Source organism: Uloborus diversus, chromosome 3 (genome assembly GCF_026930045.1).
Source record: "Uloborus diversus isolate 005 chromosome 3, Udiv.v.3.1, whole genome shotgun sequence".
NCBI lineage: Eukaryota > Metazoa > Arthropoda > Arachnida > Araneae > Uloboridae > Uloborus > Uloborus diversus.
Window position 1 is genome coordinate 160210559 of NC_072733.1, and position 18057 is coordinate 160228615.

Below are 18057 nucleotides of genomic sequence, written 5' to 3' on the forward strand. Positions count from 1 at the left end.
CACAAGTACTTACAAGATAGGCATGCCAAATTTCATGTTTCAATATTGAATAGAGTTTGCAAAATCATGTTTTCCGTAGCCAGCGACCACTGTATTCTTCAAAAAACGTAAATAAAGATTAGTCTTAACACGTGTTATACTGCAGACACTTATTATTCAAATGATTGTACCTTGAGTTCTAATTCACGTACATTAAAAATTCAAACGGCTTCATAATCTTAAAAAATGGGGGGGGGGGCTGTGCAATGAGATCATTTTGGTCAAAAATGTCTTTTTAACCTAGTCCGTAGTTTCAACCTTACAATTTCACCACCGGATTGCATTTTAAATGAAATCAATTATTTCCCGATCATCAAATCTCGATCCATCTGATTTTTTTGCTTTGGAGGCATATCAAACATCTTGTAAATTGTGAAAATCCTAGAACTTTACCTAATCTTAAATATATAAGCATATCACGACATATTCGTAGGATTTCTTAGGGAATGCTGCAGTGAACTGCAGAACATGCTCTCGCACGATTCCTGAAGGTAGACGGAAATGATAAGCCGCCATATTGAACATGTTCTGATGAAAGATTCGTTTTAAAACCGTCGTACATGTATTACAGATGTGTAACTAATAAAAAGCGCCCTCAGGTGGAGAAAATTTGAATTACTTTTTATTCGTTCAAACAAATTTCTATCAATGTCTTATGTTCAAAACAAATTTCGTTAATTTTTGAGGAAAAATTTCTTTGCAAGACAACTTTAAAATAGATTTTTTTTTTTTTTTTTTGACACCATGAATATTAACATTTAAAAAAGTTTAAAAATAAAATTACTGGTGTTTACTCTTTTAAAAGTCACATTGAACGATAACAAATGAAAGACACAGTGAATGAACTCATTTTTAATCTATAGATGTCACAAATTATGGTTGAAATACAAAGGGTATAAAATGTTAATAATCGTATTTTTTTTTTTTTTTTAAATCTAGGTTTTATAAGCAGTTTGCAACATTTTTCGTGTACTTCGCCATTTCGATAAGCTGTTTTGTGATGAGACCTGGGCCCATGGGTGAAAAATCTCCAAAAACATCATATGACAAGCACTCTTCCATTGAATTCTCTTATATCAACTACAAAAGCTCCCACAAATATAACAATAGCGAACCAAATAAACTCGTGTTATCTTTTAGAGCGGAACACCTCACCACAACAGGTAAGTCAAAACTGCTACGAATTTCGCAATTTTACTTAAATATTTTCATAAAGCAATGTTTTTAATGCTATTATAGCATTACTTGTCGTTAATCAATAAGCATAATTATCCATTTATATTAATTCAATTTAAATAATACAAGATGATAATTGATAAGCAAAGAGCTTATACCTTCTATTTGTTCATCTGTTATGTTTACGTTGGGGCTTCTCTCTATAATTATTTATATTTCCTTAATTGTGATGTGTTGTCATGGTTTCATGCTGTTATGCAGTCACTGCTCAACAATAATTTAACCAATAAAAAAATTAACAACTTTTATTAGCTATCATTACATAACATGTCTACACTGCCGTGAGCAGGTAAACGGCAGTTTCTTGCATTAATGAGTTTTCGAGATATTTGACGAAATATGTGTCGGGTTCAATACTAACAATAGAGAAATTTTGGAAATTGGACGGTTTTTTTTTTTTTTTTTTTTGAGCAATCACGATTGCTTATTGCTTTCATTTCACTGTTTTTGGCGTTCCTATGATTTTATTTTCCCGCCAGCACCCTCTGCAGCATCACCGTCGACCGGCTCCTCACGATGCTGCTCCTCTAGCGAAAGCCGTCTCGAGGCTGCGTCCATATCCTAATACACACACGCATACATACACACACCCACACACACACACACATATACATACATACACCTACACATACAAACACATACACACACGCATACATACAGACACCTACACATACACACACACATAGAGACACCTACACATACACACACCCACAGATACCCTCCCCCCCCCCACACACAAACACACATACACACTCGTGATTGCGAAAAAACATAATTTGAATTCAAGATGTTCAAAATTCAAATTATTATTTTTTTTTTTTTTTGCGGAAACCAAATAAGAGAGCTTGCACAATAAAGCTAAAAAAATGAAAATTTAAAAATATGCAGTTACTGCCCTTTACCTGCCCACGGCAGTACACACTACAATGGTTCGAGATAGTCTAACCGTTTTTACAAGATGGACGCGAATGCGGAACAAAAAAAGAATTAAAAGTTTTTAGTTTGCAATTGGAAATTCGCGTTTTGGTTTTAGAGTTTTGGTTTGCATTTAGCAAGTTCTTTTACTTTCTTTTTCATTAAGTTATCACCCTATAGCCACTGCTAAGAGAGAAATACATGAAATACACCGCTAACTCAGTCATTCCAGCCAAGGACTGCAGTTTCGTGCTTATTAGCACTCATCAGCTCGGCTTAGGAAGTGACTGAACTTCCAAATCCACAGGCACTTCCACAGGCACTAGGCACAGTCACTTCCTAAGCCGGGCTGATGAGTGCTAACAAGCACGAAACTGCAGTCCTCGATTGAATGACTAAGTTGGCGGTGTATTTCATGCACGTTCTTTTACTGTTCGGTTCAGGGATCACAATTGAAAAGATATTCTTTTCTTTAACATTACTAAGATCGATAACTTCGTAAAATCTTTACCTCAAAGCCAGACTAACGTAACTCACATTATGACTACTTTTCAGGAGAGCGAAAAAACTTCCATCTGGTGCATACGAAGGATGGGGTTCACGGTCTTTTATGCTGGTAACTAACTGAAAATATTTTATTTTTTACAGAATTACGTTGTGATGACTCGAATTCTACATTATAAAGCAGTAATAACCTGAAAAATGACATTTTTGGACTTACGTTAGTCTGGCTCTGACGTACAGAAATATTGATTGATAATTGTACTATCAATAGCTTTCTCAAATATTGCAATATTTTAATCAACGTTCATTCATTTCAAGAACTTTATATTTTTTTTCCAATGTGTGTATCTATCTTAATTAAGTAGTTTGTGTAAGAAAATGTAGTAATTATATCATTGAAACAAGCACACGTCGCTCATACACTTTAAAATTGTTGCTATTATTTAGATGTTAATTAAGTTACGTATATTGTTGACAGTTACGCTACCCTCAGTAGAGATTCGCTAACAGCTATTACATTGTGTGTCAAGTACGTTGATTACAAGTTTTCTTTTTTCCTCTTTCAAAGAATTTTCGAATCGTAATGAACAGCACCAACTTTTATTTTACTAGAAAAAGTAGAAGCAGTTTCACCCGTCATACCTTGACGGGCGAAATTGCTTCTAATTTGAACGAAGTAAATGCCTGTTTGGTGATATTTTGATAGTTGAAATTTTAACTCCAGTGAATTAACCCTAAACTCCAGGATATAGCGTTCATTGTTGACCACTCTTTCGTTTCTTCATTTTCCTAAAATGACAGTCTTACCAGTAAAACAGTTAAGTTACCGGATCCAGTTCAGCCTTGTCAAAGTAACGCATTTGCCCGCAGGTCAGACATTATCAAAATATATTATCAAATTACCTTGCCGTGGTGCGAGTTTCATTGTTGATGACGTCAGGATAGTTACTCAATCGGTGAATTGCCTCATATATATATATATATATGAGGATTTCTAACCTTTAAAGGAAGTTTTTTATGCAACTTTACAGAAATAATGAAGTAGTAATCAGTTTACGGAGGTGGCCCAAAGTGAGTAGATCGCCCAAAGAGGGTTACCCCTTCGTATGCCCCTTCATGGTGTGTCAGCATCGATGCATACATATGTCGTGTTTACCCGAACACCCCCCGATTTTTAATCAGTCCCAGCAAGGCAGCAGTGAAGCGGCGTGGCACAACTAGACTGAAAATAAAAAAAATGATACATTTCTTTAAAAAAAAAAGTTTTGTAACTTGTGATTAGTCGAAGACCAGCTGATTTTTTGAATGTCAATAATATTACGTTATTGTGACACCATCCCCCTACAAATTACGATGGCCATTCCGTTTCCTTTCATTATTAATTAAAGGAAACGGAAACGTAATTTACAAGAAATGTACGGACTTTAAATTGGATAAGTATACCTTTTTTATGTATATTTTTTATAATGGCAGGTAGCTGCTCAACTAATTTAATCATTTATAACTTCATATTTCATTGGGAAATGTACCAAATCACAATTAGTTAAGCTTACCCGCTTTCGGCTTCCTTGTGGGCAAAGCGGGTTTTTCAAGTGCTTGTAATATTTGATTATAAATAAGTATTGGGTTGGAAATACAAAAATTACTTTTTATTTTGAAGTTCAAGAATCCCGCTAGGAAATAAAACCAAAATTGTTGCGTAAAAAATCGAAAACTACAATTTTCGAGCATTCTTCGAAAACATACCCGCTTTTGGCCACCCTCCCATATATCATGAAAAAAATAATAATAATTGTTTACTGATTTTAATTTTGCTGTACTAGTCTTTCAATGTTTTTGGTGGTCTTACAAGGAAAGTGTTAGAAATAGAGTTCATAAAAACGCCGGAAAATTTGCAGCCCAAGTTTAGGTAGCTAAATTCAGTGGTTATATTATTATTATTATTATTATTATTATGCATTACTATTATTATAGTAAACGCAGCGTTTGGAGAATGACGAGTCTTCATTGACCATTTCAAAATCAGAAAATACCACGATCAAATGAGCTTGAAAACCAAAACAAGCAGTGTAACCAGGAAAATGAAAGTTCAGATCAAATAATACAATTTTAATACAAGGGAAAAATCAAGTCTCCTTGTAAACAATAATTTAAGAAAAAAAAATAAATAACAACACCTTAAGATAGCAAAACCAATGCAAATAATGAAATTTTCTTTGAACAGCGAAATCTGACTATGAACCAAACGCTACGTCTCACAAATGTAACAAAACACATAAAACTTTGTTTGTGACTTAGTTCAATGTGTTGAATTATATAATGGGGGTCACCTCTTTTGCAGAAAGGCACCGTTCGACCAATAGTAATCCGTCACTAATCATCGGAAAACTCCCTAATTTGTATTATTTTCACTTATTTCCTGCTTTTAAATTTTTTTCTATATACAAGATATCTTGTACTTCATCGTTTGCAAAATGATTGTATTATTTATGTCTAGATTTCATTTGACGGATTGCGATGTTTATTTCAAAATTTAGACCCTATTTAGATCCATCTGATTTTTTTTTTTTTTTCATTTTTGAAGCTTTTGGTGAAGAATGAGGTCAAACGCAGAGTTTCGTGGATGGTCCTAGAATGGTCCTTGAATTTTTGCTTCCTCAAATTAATAAAAAAAAAATATGTACGTGCTTTTGTGTGTTCTAATTCTAACACTTCTCATATTGTAGACATTTGCTTAAACGCATCGACGTTTCTACCATCACTTGTTTGGATAATCGAAAATATGTTTAACTTGCGACTTTGGGTTCCACATGTATCGCTCGTTTGGAAGAAGAGTGCCACAATACGAAATTTTGATTTTCTTTCTTTTTCGCTTAAACTCCATCAAAGGACGTTATGTTCTTCGGAAAAAAATGACAGATTTTTAGTTCTAATATTAACCACTGGAGAACATAGCAAACTTACGTTTCCTAATGCACATTGCCTCAAGAGTACAACTTCAAACGCTTCACCAGTAAAATTTCATTTCTTCGTATTGTGGCACTCTTCTTCCAAATGAGCGATATAATAATAGTTGATGCAAATGTTCTTAGTAAAAATAGTTCTAAATCTAAGAAAAGTGATGTAAAAAGATGAGGATGGGCATTGTAGGATTATATTGTACTGTTATTAGCTCAATATTCAAAATGTGCTTTTCAAAAATGTACGGGGTTCAAAAGTTTGCGGGGGTAAGAAAAATATCATTTATGGAAAAAAGCTCATAAAACAACGAAGCTGTCTTGAATAATATGCTATTTCACTCAACAAATCCGCCAATTAATTTACAAAGAAAATCAAAAAGTATACATCTCAATCATTTTAAATTTCAGGTACGTTGTGTTTTAGAGATTTTGACTGTCGCTGGTGGATTTCTATATCTTTTAGACGCATTTAGAGAGTTCCGATTTCTTGGTTATCAAACGTTTATCGAAAATATGGTAAGTTCTGCTTTATGAATAGATAATTGTGCAAAAAAATTGTATGTTGCATATGGTTCATTATAGGAAATAAAACTAATTTAAAACTAAGTTAAGCAGCTTTTTTCAAATAAAACATTCCTGTGTAAAATCTTCCCTTTACTACTTTTTGCTATACTTAGAACTTTAAAAGCAGGGGTGCCCACAGGGGGGAATTATGGCGCAAGTTGCGCAATCAAGATTTTTTTTCTGGGGGGTGGGGATTTTTAATTTTTTGTTTAAATTTATTTGTTGATTTATTATAAGTTGAAACTATTTATTTTATTTTATTTAATTTAATTTATTTAATCAATTTGTGTGTATGTGTGTGTATGTTATTGGTAAAGCAGAGGAACTTTTCTACGAAAATAATAATAATAATTTAAAATAAATAAGTAATTAAAAATATTTTTTAAAAAATGAATAAAATAAAAAAGGGCTAAAAATAAAAAAAGGGCGAAAAGGATAAGAAAAATGGGGGGGGGGGGGATTTGCTGCGCCATCGAACTTTGGGGGGATGGGCACCCCTTCTTAAAAGAGCAATTATTTGTGCACGAACTCTTTTATAGTTTCGATTTTTTAGTAGTTTTATTTAAAAAGTGAAACATGTAAGAATAAAAATTGAGCTTTTATTCCAATGGAATACGAAGCGGACCCGCGTTAGAATAGAAATTCAATTCTACAACTAAAGGGAAAATATAAGTCATTAAAATTAAAGTTGATGATATTGGTCCTCAAAAACAGTAACATCAAGCATTCGCATTCCACAAAAACTGCATGTTTAATTAATAAGTAACTAGCAATTTGGAATTGCTATTAGACATTCCAGAATTGAAGGTAAAATTCATGAAGATTTGTAAAAGAAACGAAAAAAAAAAAAAAAAAAAAAAAAAACAAGTTCATAGAAAATTTCAACACTGTCGCGAATAACATTCCTTGATCAGAGCTGATGAATTATATAATAAATTTTGCCTCCAGGTGTCATTTTATCTTTTTTGTTTTGTTTTAATTTCTAGTTTTTGATATTTATACTATCTCCTGTTCCACCGTGTTGCTTTTCTCGGATGACTTTTCATCCAGAAGCTCACATTTCTTTGCATTGAAAAAGGTGTTCCTTATAACACCGAAACACGTGTCTGCAATATTTTGCAATATTTGTGCTTTCTGACGTTGGATTACTGATTTTTTGAATTTTGCACAAAGGTATTTATTCGTTAGATAGTACCTTAGTTTTATATTTAAAAAAAAAAGCTCTTGATACAGTGCCCTTTCTGTATTAATCATTTCCGCATTAGTAGATTAAGTTTAAAAAATAGGCAATCATGGGACTGCCGACAAAAGTGAAAACTTAAAACTACAAAATAAATTTGGTATGTTTGTGCGCGCGCGCCCGTGTGTGTGTGGTGTGTGTTTAATTTTCATTCAAAATTAATTATAGTTTCAAAAATTGAAATTTTATAATTTTGTAGATTCAAAATATCGGCTACAGTCTAGTTTTTACGTTTATCAGCAAACAGAGCATCAATTATATACATTTTGGTTTGGTCTATTTCAGTTCATTTATGAAGTAAATATTGATGCAAATATAGGCAATATTTGAAAATAAATTCTTAACTTGTGTTACTCAGTTTCCCCCCTTGAAAATTCGAATTTTGAGGCATGCCAGATAATTCAGGTTTCATTTTTTTTTAAAATCAGATTTAAATTTTTAAAAATGTGATTTCATTTAAAAAATCTTTTTTTTTTTTTCAAAATTTATATATATATATTATTAATTTTTAACATCATGATTTTTTTACGCTCCGATCATCATCATTATTATACTCCAAAACTGATATTATAGGTTTATGGTAACTAAAATAGGAATTAAAAAACTTCGATTCGAATCTATTTAAATATCTTTTAAAGACTGAATCAACTGTAGTTTTATATCTCGTTGTGTTAAGATTGCAATCATTGGACATCGCTAAATTAAATTCTCCATTTAAAAATTCAATAAATGTTAGATTTTTATCATCTGCAAAGTTGATGTTGAAATCCCCACTCAAAATGATTAGTGAAGCATCAAAGTTCTTCCCAATTTTATCTTAAAGTAATGAAAAAGCGTCTTTAGAATAAATAAATTTTCATACAGAAATTCTCGTATTGCGCTTGAAGACTTATCCAGTGAAGTATAAACCACAAATACAATGAAGCACCGTTTATACGTTTCTCTTTTACATGTTTTTATCATTTATATGTTTTTTAATTTAGTCCCTGCAGAGTTACACAAACATATTAATGTATCCTGCTATACTTTTTTCATTTGCACGCTATTTTCATACAGTCCCTTCAGAAACGTATAAACGGTGCTTCACTGTATTACAATTAGCTGTCCATTTTCAGAGTGGCAACACTATATCTCACCAATGTCAGAAACATTGTTTTTTCTCATCTCAAAAAACACCCAGCGCGCCTAAAGAAGCTTTCACTTCAAAAAAATTATATTAGAGTGAGGGTCGAACTAACGATGGGCAGCATGTTCGGTTTTTGAGACTGACGCGCTGCCGATAGCGCATTGAGCCTCGCAATCATAACGAAAACATCGCACGTAAAGGAGCAGAGAGAAACCGCGCATGCGCTGTATTCCAAATGTTGGTGAGGTGACGGTCTTTCGGTGTCGCGAAATGGATGGTTTTTTCCCCACCTCAAAAACGCTCAACGCGCCTAAAGAAGTTTTCACTTAAAAATAGCCTTTGATTCAGTTTCCCTTCCGTATTAATCCTTTTTGTATTAGTAGCTTTAGTGAGGAATGGAGGCTTAGAGGACCATGGTTATTGACATTGGTAATACTATGATATAAATCTTGAGCTTTATATTTAGTCAAAGATGTTCGAAACGGGCTTTTAAGTATCTCGAAATCACGTCCTGGTCTCAAAACAGTTTTTACAAACCTGCACTCTAGTAAATTATTTTTAAAGCTTTAGCATTAAGTCAGATTTGACCTCCTTGTTAACATTTTGAGTCAAGTCTCCACCCCCCCACCCCCCAACCATGCCAGTCTTAGAAAAGTAGTTTTTTTTTCTTGTATTTCAAGAAGGAAAAAAAAGGAAAGAATACTGTTTATTGAGGTATTTTTATTGTTAGTTTACTTGTTTCCAAACATAGTTTTATCATTTGAGCTATGCCATTGATTAAAACTGGCATATTGCAGATGTTTGCTAACCACTATAAGAAACATCTACATACAGGGGAGAAAAGCGAATCACTGCAGGTAGAATTTTGGACCTACTCCTTCCCAAATGTAGAGCACAATAGTTTCAAGTTGGTATTGCGCAATTTCAAGATACAATGTAAACGGGTAATACAGTGAAACCTGTGTAAGTTGACCACTCGCGGTGCAGCACTTTGGCGCTCAACTTAGACAAGTTGTCAACTTATAAAGGGCGGATTTTTTTTTTTTTTTTTTTGTCATTTCTTGCACCATGTATTCATTTTTTGAGGAATTCACCCTTACTCTTTCTGCTCAATTCACTGTCAGTGTTTAATATTATTGAAAGTGAAACAATAATTAAAAATACTATTCAAATAATTTTGTTATTTTTTTCCTTGTTTTTAACTATATTAGACACTAAATGAAAAATTATCATATAAGCTTCGTGCTACAATATGATTAAGGTGAAAAAACAACGTAAATAAAGCACAAATATTCGAGAAAAATTTTCTCGAAAATTTTCGAGAAAAATTTTCTCGAATATTTGTGCTTTATTTACGTTGTTTTTTCACCTTAATCATATATTAGACACTTTATGTTGAGAAATTCCATATATGCCAGCTAATTTTCTCTGACTTTCTCCATTTTCAATTAATTTTAATATTTCATGCTTTTTATTAATCTCAAGTTCAACTAACTTTCTTTTAAAAGCCTTTTTTATGTATAGCACAAAGATTAATAAGCTCGACTCTCCCACTTCATAAAGGCAAAATTAAAATGTCCTATCTCTTAATCCCTTGCACCAGAAACGTGTAACTTTACTCATTAGCAGGCCCAGATCTATGTACCCGCAGTGTGAGGGGCCCGCGTCCTTAAAGGAGCTAACGGCCATAGAAATTGAAGAAAAAATAGAAAAAAAACTAACACTAAGACTTATGCACTTTACAAATAGACACTGCTGGCCACTAGGTAGGGGCCCTACATATTTTGTTGCAGGGGGACCCAAAATATATAGATCCGGGCCAGCTCTTTTTGCACAATTCCTGTGTTGCCGCAGCATATTGCAACTGAAAGAAGCGATTTTGAACTTTTCTACTGACACCTATTTTCATTGAACAGAGTACAAAAAGCTATCTTCAATAGAACAACAAATGAAAAACAAGTTTGGAGAATAAAGAGCAGCATAAGCTTTATGCTGCTGTTTAGCTAGTAAAATGCTACTCTGTCATCAAAGCATTAAAAACATTCTTGGAAAGCTATCAAAATAATAATAATAATAATAATAATAATAATAATTAATAAATAAGTAAATCTATATATATAAAAATGAATGTTTGTCTGTATGTCATCCATGAACTCAAAAACTACCCGGCAGATTTAGCTGAAACTTTCACCGTTTGTTATTTTTGGTACTGGGAATGTTTATAGACCAGTTCGAAAAAAAATCCAATAAATAGTTCCTTTTTTATTCCAATTTAAGTCACAATCCATTGGATAAATACGAATAAAATTATCGGCTGCAGAAATATATATATATATATATATATATATATATATATATATATATATATATATATATATATATATATATATATATATATATATATATCAGTCAAACGTTTCAGAACTCATAAGAGTGGTAGGGTGTATCCTAATAATTTGAAATCATACAGCAATGCGGGGTCGAAATTTCTTTCCTGAAGCGATGATGTACACAGGAGCATAATAAAAAAAATCCTTTTCATATTACATTTGGAAAAGCAAAACGCACATCGGTTTAAGAAAGTGTTCGCAGTTTTTTCAACTGGGCTACAATGCACACCTCAAATCTTCGACGCATGGAACTCCGAACAGTCTGGAATACTCCTGGCATATTTAATATTTCTCGGGTTGGGAAAGCATTTCCGACCCCGCATTGCAATATGATTTTGAGTCATCAGGATGCACCCCTCTTAAGAGTTTTGAAACATTTAGCTGAGTCACCATTTTATATACATACATATATGACACAATTATTAAATATGTGTGTGTTGTTGTTCTAAAAGTTTCTATTTCTTTTTTAACTCAGATGACTGTTCCCTCGAGAGTGCTCTTTATGATGTCTTGTTGTATCTTGATGCTAATGATTCCTCTAAGATTAACCTGCAGTCATACTTTAGAAGACATCTGCGCAGTTTTTGTTATGCTCACTACATCTCCTTACTTCCTATTTTTCTGCAGGTAAAGAGCATTTATTGCTAGTTTGCCGACAAGTAAAGGAATACTGATGAGAAAAAAAAAAGAAGAACGGTTTAGCAGAAATCAAAAGGAAGATTTCCCATAGAGTAAATACTGTTCTTCAGCGTTTTAGCCGAAAAATATAAAAATGCAGCAAACTTCCGTTAGCAAAAGGGTTCTGAAGCAAAATAATTGAACAGAAAGTAAAAAGTTGTCTGAATTACAAAAGTTTAAAGTGCTTTCAGCGGATTTGTATTCAGATGACGGTGTAATACTAGCAACTAAAACACTTTAGTGCAGTGGAAATGTTACCAGATTTTTATAAATCAAAAGTTTCAATTTTGAAAACGAAAGGGGAAGACAAGAATCGAGTCCCGTTATCGGTGTGATCTAGAAATTCGCAATCAAAAGCTTAAAGAAAAGAAAACTTTATGTTTACGAGCATTTTGCTAATGTAGGAGGTTCGACCTATAATATAAATTATTTCAACATCACAAATTGATTTCCCAGTGTTTTGAGACTACAAAAGTAGGTTACTTTGTAGAGTGGGAGAGTATTCAAGAAAGAAGTAAAAGAAGTTTTGCGCAACGCAGTCCGAAGGCTACAAAACCAGTTTCATTTTGCCTTACCAGAAGATGATCACAATGATGATCACATTCACTCTTCTGCCTCGAAAATAAGCTTTCGACTAAGTAAAAAAGTTCCCAAAAAGAAATACTTTTTTTTCGTAACAAATTGATTTCATGTTTTTAGAAGTAAATGTTTTATATTAAAACTAGATGCGTTGCCCGATCTACCTCTAAAATAAAAGTTAAGTCAGATGACGCGTATTCAACATTCAAGCTTAGATTTAAAAAAAAATAGTGTAACAATTAGTTAAAATTTAGTCCTGTTTGATTTTTTTTTTTTATTTCAAAAATTCAGTCATTCTTATTAATAGACAAAAACATTCGTTTCACTAATTTTCTGTTGAACCTCATCTAAGGAGAGTTTTCTTTCCCCAATTTGTGAAAAAGAAAATTTCTCTATGTGAATTCCTGAGCATCAAAGAACCTTTGTGCAAAGTTCGGTAAAGTTTTTGTACAAGGAACAAAAACACACACGAGCAAACACTCACACACAAACATACGTTCTTAGATAGATAGATAAATACTGCCGTGGGCAGGTAAAGGGCAGTAACTGCAAATTTTAATTTTTTTTTTTTTTTTTTTTTTTTTTTTTTTGCATTTTTGTCATTTGTTGTACTTTAGCTTTATTGTACAAAATTGCTTATTTGGTTTCCGCTGAAAATAGGCGCGAAAAAAACCGTCTAATTCCAACATTTTCCTATTGTTAGTATTGAATCTAACACACATTTCTCAAATATCTAGAAAACTCATTTTTGCTGATACTGCTGTTTACCTGCCCACGGCAGAATAGATAGACAGATGAAATAGATAGATATGCATGTGTGCGTGTGTGTAAGTATCATTAAACTACAGTTTATTTTAGACAAACAATGTATTTAGCCGGTTTCGAAGAAAACTGATTTTTCTATTAATGCCTAGAAAAGAAGTTACGTATCTATTTTTCAGCTGCGTTAGAAAGTAGGCTAAAATGTTGCTTTTAATGATTATGTTAAAATTTTGAAATTGAAAACCAAAGATCTTATGTATTCTTTTAGAAAATTTGCTCAAATATCGGGTCGTTTGACGCCTCAACAAAAAAGGAAAGTGTCATTCAAAATTTAAAAAGACAAATTTTGATTCGCTTTATTACTTCACTGTGTTTTAAAGGAAGAAATAGTTTACAAAGTAAATTAATTTTCAGAGCAAGCATTTATGAATTTTTGAATAAGCCTTTAACGTAAACAAAACGTGTTTCGAAAAGTAGAATAACTCCATTGTTAATGCTATTAAATGAAAAGAAAAAAAAAATTTGATAGTACTGTTTGATGTTTTTATGAAAATGTTTGGTGATAAATATTTGATGTTTTGCTTTCTTAAATTTAGCGGTGCTAAAAAACAAATCTTTAATTTCATCTTCCAGGGGCTTTAAGATTGTTGGCCCTTTTGTAGTGATGATCTATAAAATGATTTTAACAGATCTTCTCTGTTTTGTAACTATCTACGTAGTGTTTGTAATGGGATTTGCACAAGGTAAGTTTAAATAAAATTCTGAATTTACTTCTGAAACTATTTTTTTTAATGCTTTAATTTTCAATTCTCTCTTTCATGTGCCATACGAAAATTTAGATAATGACCTATTTTCTTCCTCAATAAAAAAAGCAGTTTATCAGTATTTATATAAACTCTGAAACTGAATATTATGAATTACAAATAAATTATGTCAATGATACTAAAATGGTTAATTGTATAATCACTTTTTTTTTAATAAATGATTTTTTTTCCCCAGAAGTTAGTGTCCTGCCATGCAGGAAATACAAATATTTTAAGCCATAAAACTTTGTATGTGAAGGAAACGTATATGTAGCTAGTTGTGGAGAAGAAAAATCTTCTAACAAACGATTGTGTGTGTGTGTGCGTAAAAACAGCAATTAGACTAAAAGCTAATCTTAAGTAATACTAGGTAATTGAAACAACCACGAGGAAAAGGTTTCACATTTCCTTTTACAGATTTTACATTTTTATCCCACAGACAATACAATTGCTGATCATTATCGTCAACAGTTATGCTTTAATGGCGTTGCCGTACTAATGGAAACTACTTTTACTATAATCAGCTTTAATTTTTATCACGTTGCACAACCAGTTTCATTACTCGTAATGGTTTCTGGCGGGTGATGAAACGTATGGAAAATTTAATTTGGGTAAATTAATTAAAACACCAGCTTCACCAGAGCGCATTTTTTTTTTTTTTACATTGCAAGGAACTTTAATGATTGCTTTTACTCAGAACTTTAATTGAAAGGGAGTTTACGGAAGCCGAACTCCAGCACTTTTCTTTTTTTACAGATTAAACCGAATTTTCAGACAATTCCCGCTTTAATATAAAATCATAAAAATGTTGACCTTTTTCACTTTTTTGCTAGAAATTATATCCTCGTAAAAGAGTTTGACAGCATAATTTAAATAAATTGAAGTTAAAAAAGGTGGAATAGAAATTTCTATGCACACTCCATATTTAGTAAAGAATCAATGAAGAACGAACAAGTTAACAGCAACAAAAGGAGAAAAAAATGAAAACATTAAGAAGTTTCTACGACTGTTCACAAATAATAAATGTTAATAAATCTTCACACTTTCAAAATTAGTTTCAAAGCTTAAAATGCTTAAGAGTAGATTACTTTTAATGTCAAAGCCAAGTGAAGTCAAAGTCATCTCCCAGACGTAGCAGAGACTTAATTTCCAACAAAAGAAGTGAAGGAGCTCCACTGTCCTTAAACTTTCTTTCCACATGTAAATAGTCTAATATTAGTCTAAATGGTTAATATTATCATGAAGTTGAAAAGTGCAGATTGTCAGCTTCAGTGATCATCTATTCAAGTTAAGCCCTGGTCACAATCAAATTTAGTCCAGCAACTTAAACATTTTTTTTATGTTAACATTCTCATGAAGTTGAAAAGTGCAGAAGGTCAGCTTCAGAGATCAACCATTTAAGTTAAGCCCTGGTCACAGTCAAATATAAGCCCAGCAACTTCTGCAATTGTTTTTCGGAAAATCAATACCCAAGTAAGTTTTTTTAGTAAATTTTCACACAGAGCTCTGTTAAATCCTCTTCAATGGTGTCTGAAAAGTTCTCGACTTCCTACTGTACATCAACTTCTTGTTTTATCCAGGGAGGAAGGGGGGGATTTGGCAGCCATCTTGGCAAGTGAAGCATTGTTTTGTACGTATTTTCTACGGATTTCCAAAAAACAAGAACAAAGCTGGTAAGATAAGCAGTTTGTAAAAAAGGAAGGTTTTATACATGAAGATATTGAAACATATCACATTAGAACTTTTACCAGATAGCTTTCGAGCCCGTGTTACATTTTTATTCAAAGATATTTAGGAAAAGACAGTTACTGAACTACCTATTACCTACCAACCCTTTTAAAGCTATCTTATCGTTTTCTGTGTGGAACGCCATGCTTCTAGGGAGGACAGTAAAAAGGTAGTAACGATATTAGAATTTGTTTCTTTTGAAGAACAAATGAGGTAGTTAGAAGCAGAAGTGTTGTAAGTGGACTTTATAAAGTTTTGGGTAAAACGCGTTTAAAGTTCATATTCTGGGTAGGCTTTCATAGATTTTTTTTTTTTCTAAATCATGCTGTATAAACCCAAACCTGTTTTTGTAAGTCTTTTTTTAGCGATTTTTTTTTTTTTTTTTTTGTGCGGTAGGGTCATTCCATAGAAATGTCAACCTCAACCTCGGAATTTTTTTTCCCACAAAGCCTTAATTCTGACCTATCATTTCATTCAGCATACTTTATAGTATATAATTCCAGTAACACTTTGCAAGAACTTAATTCGATGTTTTTCTTCTGGCTCTAAACATGCAAGGTTGTAGAAAAGGCTAAGCATACGCAAAAAACATACGTCTAAGTTTTCTTGTGTAATGTAAAAATTTTTGCTATGACTATGTTTTTTCTAAAAGATTAGATGTTGGCCCAATAAAATTGACTGTTCTTTTTGCATACATTATAAGATAAGTATTTTGATTAGTTTGGTTATTTCACTGAAAATATTCACGTTACGTTAGTCACGAAAATGCACTATTTTCTGCTTAAAAACTAAACCAGATGATTGAACCAAACAGCACTTTTTATTTTCTTTCATCTGTGTCATAGCTACTTAAAAAGTGCAAAATTTTCATTTTAGTATCAGTAGATATAAAATAATTAGTGTGAATAACGTAACATTTGAGCTGTCACTAACGTAACAGTTTGCATGTGACTAACGTAACATTTTAAAAATGACTGATAATATTTAAAACTAAATTTAATTCAATGTACATTTTCATGAACAATTTTGAATAAGTAGGCATTCTATATTGATTAAAAATATTTAGGGTGAAAAATAACAGTGATATTACATTGTAGACCTTCTGTCTACTTAGAAAAGTACTTTTTTAAAGGTCTTTATAAAGATACTTCCAGTTTAAAGAATTATTATTTAAAATAAAAAAAGGTTAATAAAGCAAAATGAGTAATCTGCTGAATGTGCATTCAACACAAGAATCCAAGCTAAAGAATTAAGGAAATAAAAAGGAGAACGTCTCTACTTTTTAGAAAATACATCTCCACCTATTATTAAAATGAAGTAATGGCAGCTCGTTGGAAAAAATTTGAAGATGTTACATGATACAGTGACAACAAGCGCTGCTGCAGCCTATTTCAGAAAATGTATGAATGATCATTTAGAAATGTAAACATTTGCGGTGATATCTGGAATTAAAATTCATTCTGCAAAAATGTTCAAATACTTTTTTTTCAATGTTACATTTTAATTCAGGATGCACAACACTATTCGTTCGATGAATCAGTAAACCTTAAAAAATAATATGCCGTTGAAAAGTACTACGGAGTTTCTTATGACGATAACTAGTATATCTGCAGAATACTAGAATTTGGTGAAACTATCAACTTGTATAAAGTTAACTTTTTAAAAAGAGAGACATTTAGGATTTAACTAGCCCAAAAATGAGGTTATTCAATTAGTATATATAAAAGCATTTTTTTATTTATTTTTATTTTTTTTCGCACATTCAAGTTGAGTTAATTGAACTGAATCCTTCCATTTAATTTCTCACACTAATATAGAAAAAAAATAAAGAAAACCATAATACAACATAAAAAAGGTTCCTAAAAAGTGTAAAAGTAATATAAGAGCAAGATATTATTTACAAAAAGCTTTTTATATGCATTCATTGCTTGTTATTCGATGGTTACGTTAGTCACACACAGTTTTTCGTAAAAGTACCATTAAGGACCAAGAAAGATTCATCGGTAATAAATCTGTTGTATATTTTTTAAAATAGACTGTTTACCTCTTACAAATATATCGGCCAATTTAAAATGCTTGCGTAACTTTCAGAAAAACTTGCCTCGTAACATAAGCATTGTTTCTCAGTCTTGCAAAAATGTTACGTTAGTCATGATGCCTTTTTTGGTGAAAAAATACCTGCCAGCGCTTATTTTGCTTCAAATTCTTGGTAGAAATGAAAAATAGTCACTTTGTATATTTTAAATCTGCACATTAAACCAAAAAAAATTTTATTTTTACTCCCGGTGTAAGTAGAGAGAGTAAGAAAATCAGCTGCGAATTTTACGTTAGTCACATGGAATGACCCCGTAGATGAAAATTTCAATCAGATTGGGACTCAATTGACGAAATTATTTTTAAAACGAGGGGGGAGGGGGTAGTATCTTCAAGTGACGACATAGGGATGGGGCGTCACTGTGACCTCCCAAAAAATTCCTTATTTGGAAAATTTTCTGCGACTACTCGACAAAATTATCATTATTTGGTTTACTTT

At 32.1% G+C, this 18057-nt stretch overlaps 1 protein-coding gene across 1 annotated transcript in view; it reads left to right on the forward strand.

Annotated features, from left to right (window-relative positions):
- LOC129218356 (transient receptor potential cation channel subfamily V member 5-like) overlaps nucleotides 1-18057 on the forward strand; it is a 119080-nt gene that overhangs the window by 36108 nt on the left and 64915 nt on the right. Inside the window, 5 exon segments of the mRNA XM_054852599.1 lie at nucleotides 979-1059; nucleotides 1061-1202; nucleotides 6063-6170; nucleotides 11450-11601; nucleotides 13627-13736. Coding sequence (XP_054708574.1) covers nucleotides 979-1059; nucleotides 1061-1202; nucleotides 6063-6170; nucleotides 11450-11601; nucleotides 13627-13736 — 593 coding nt within the window.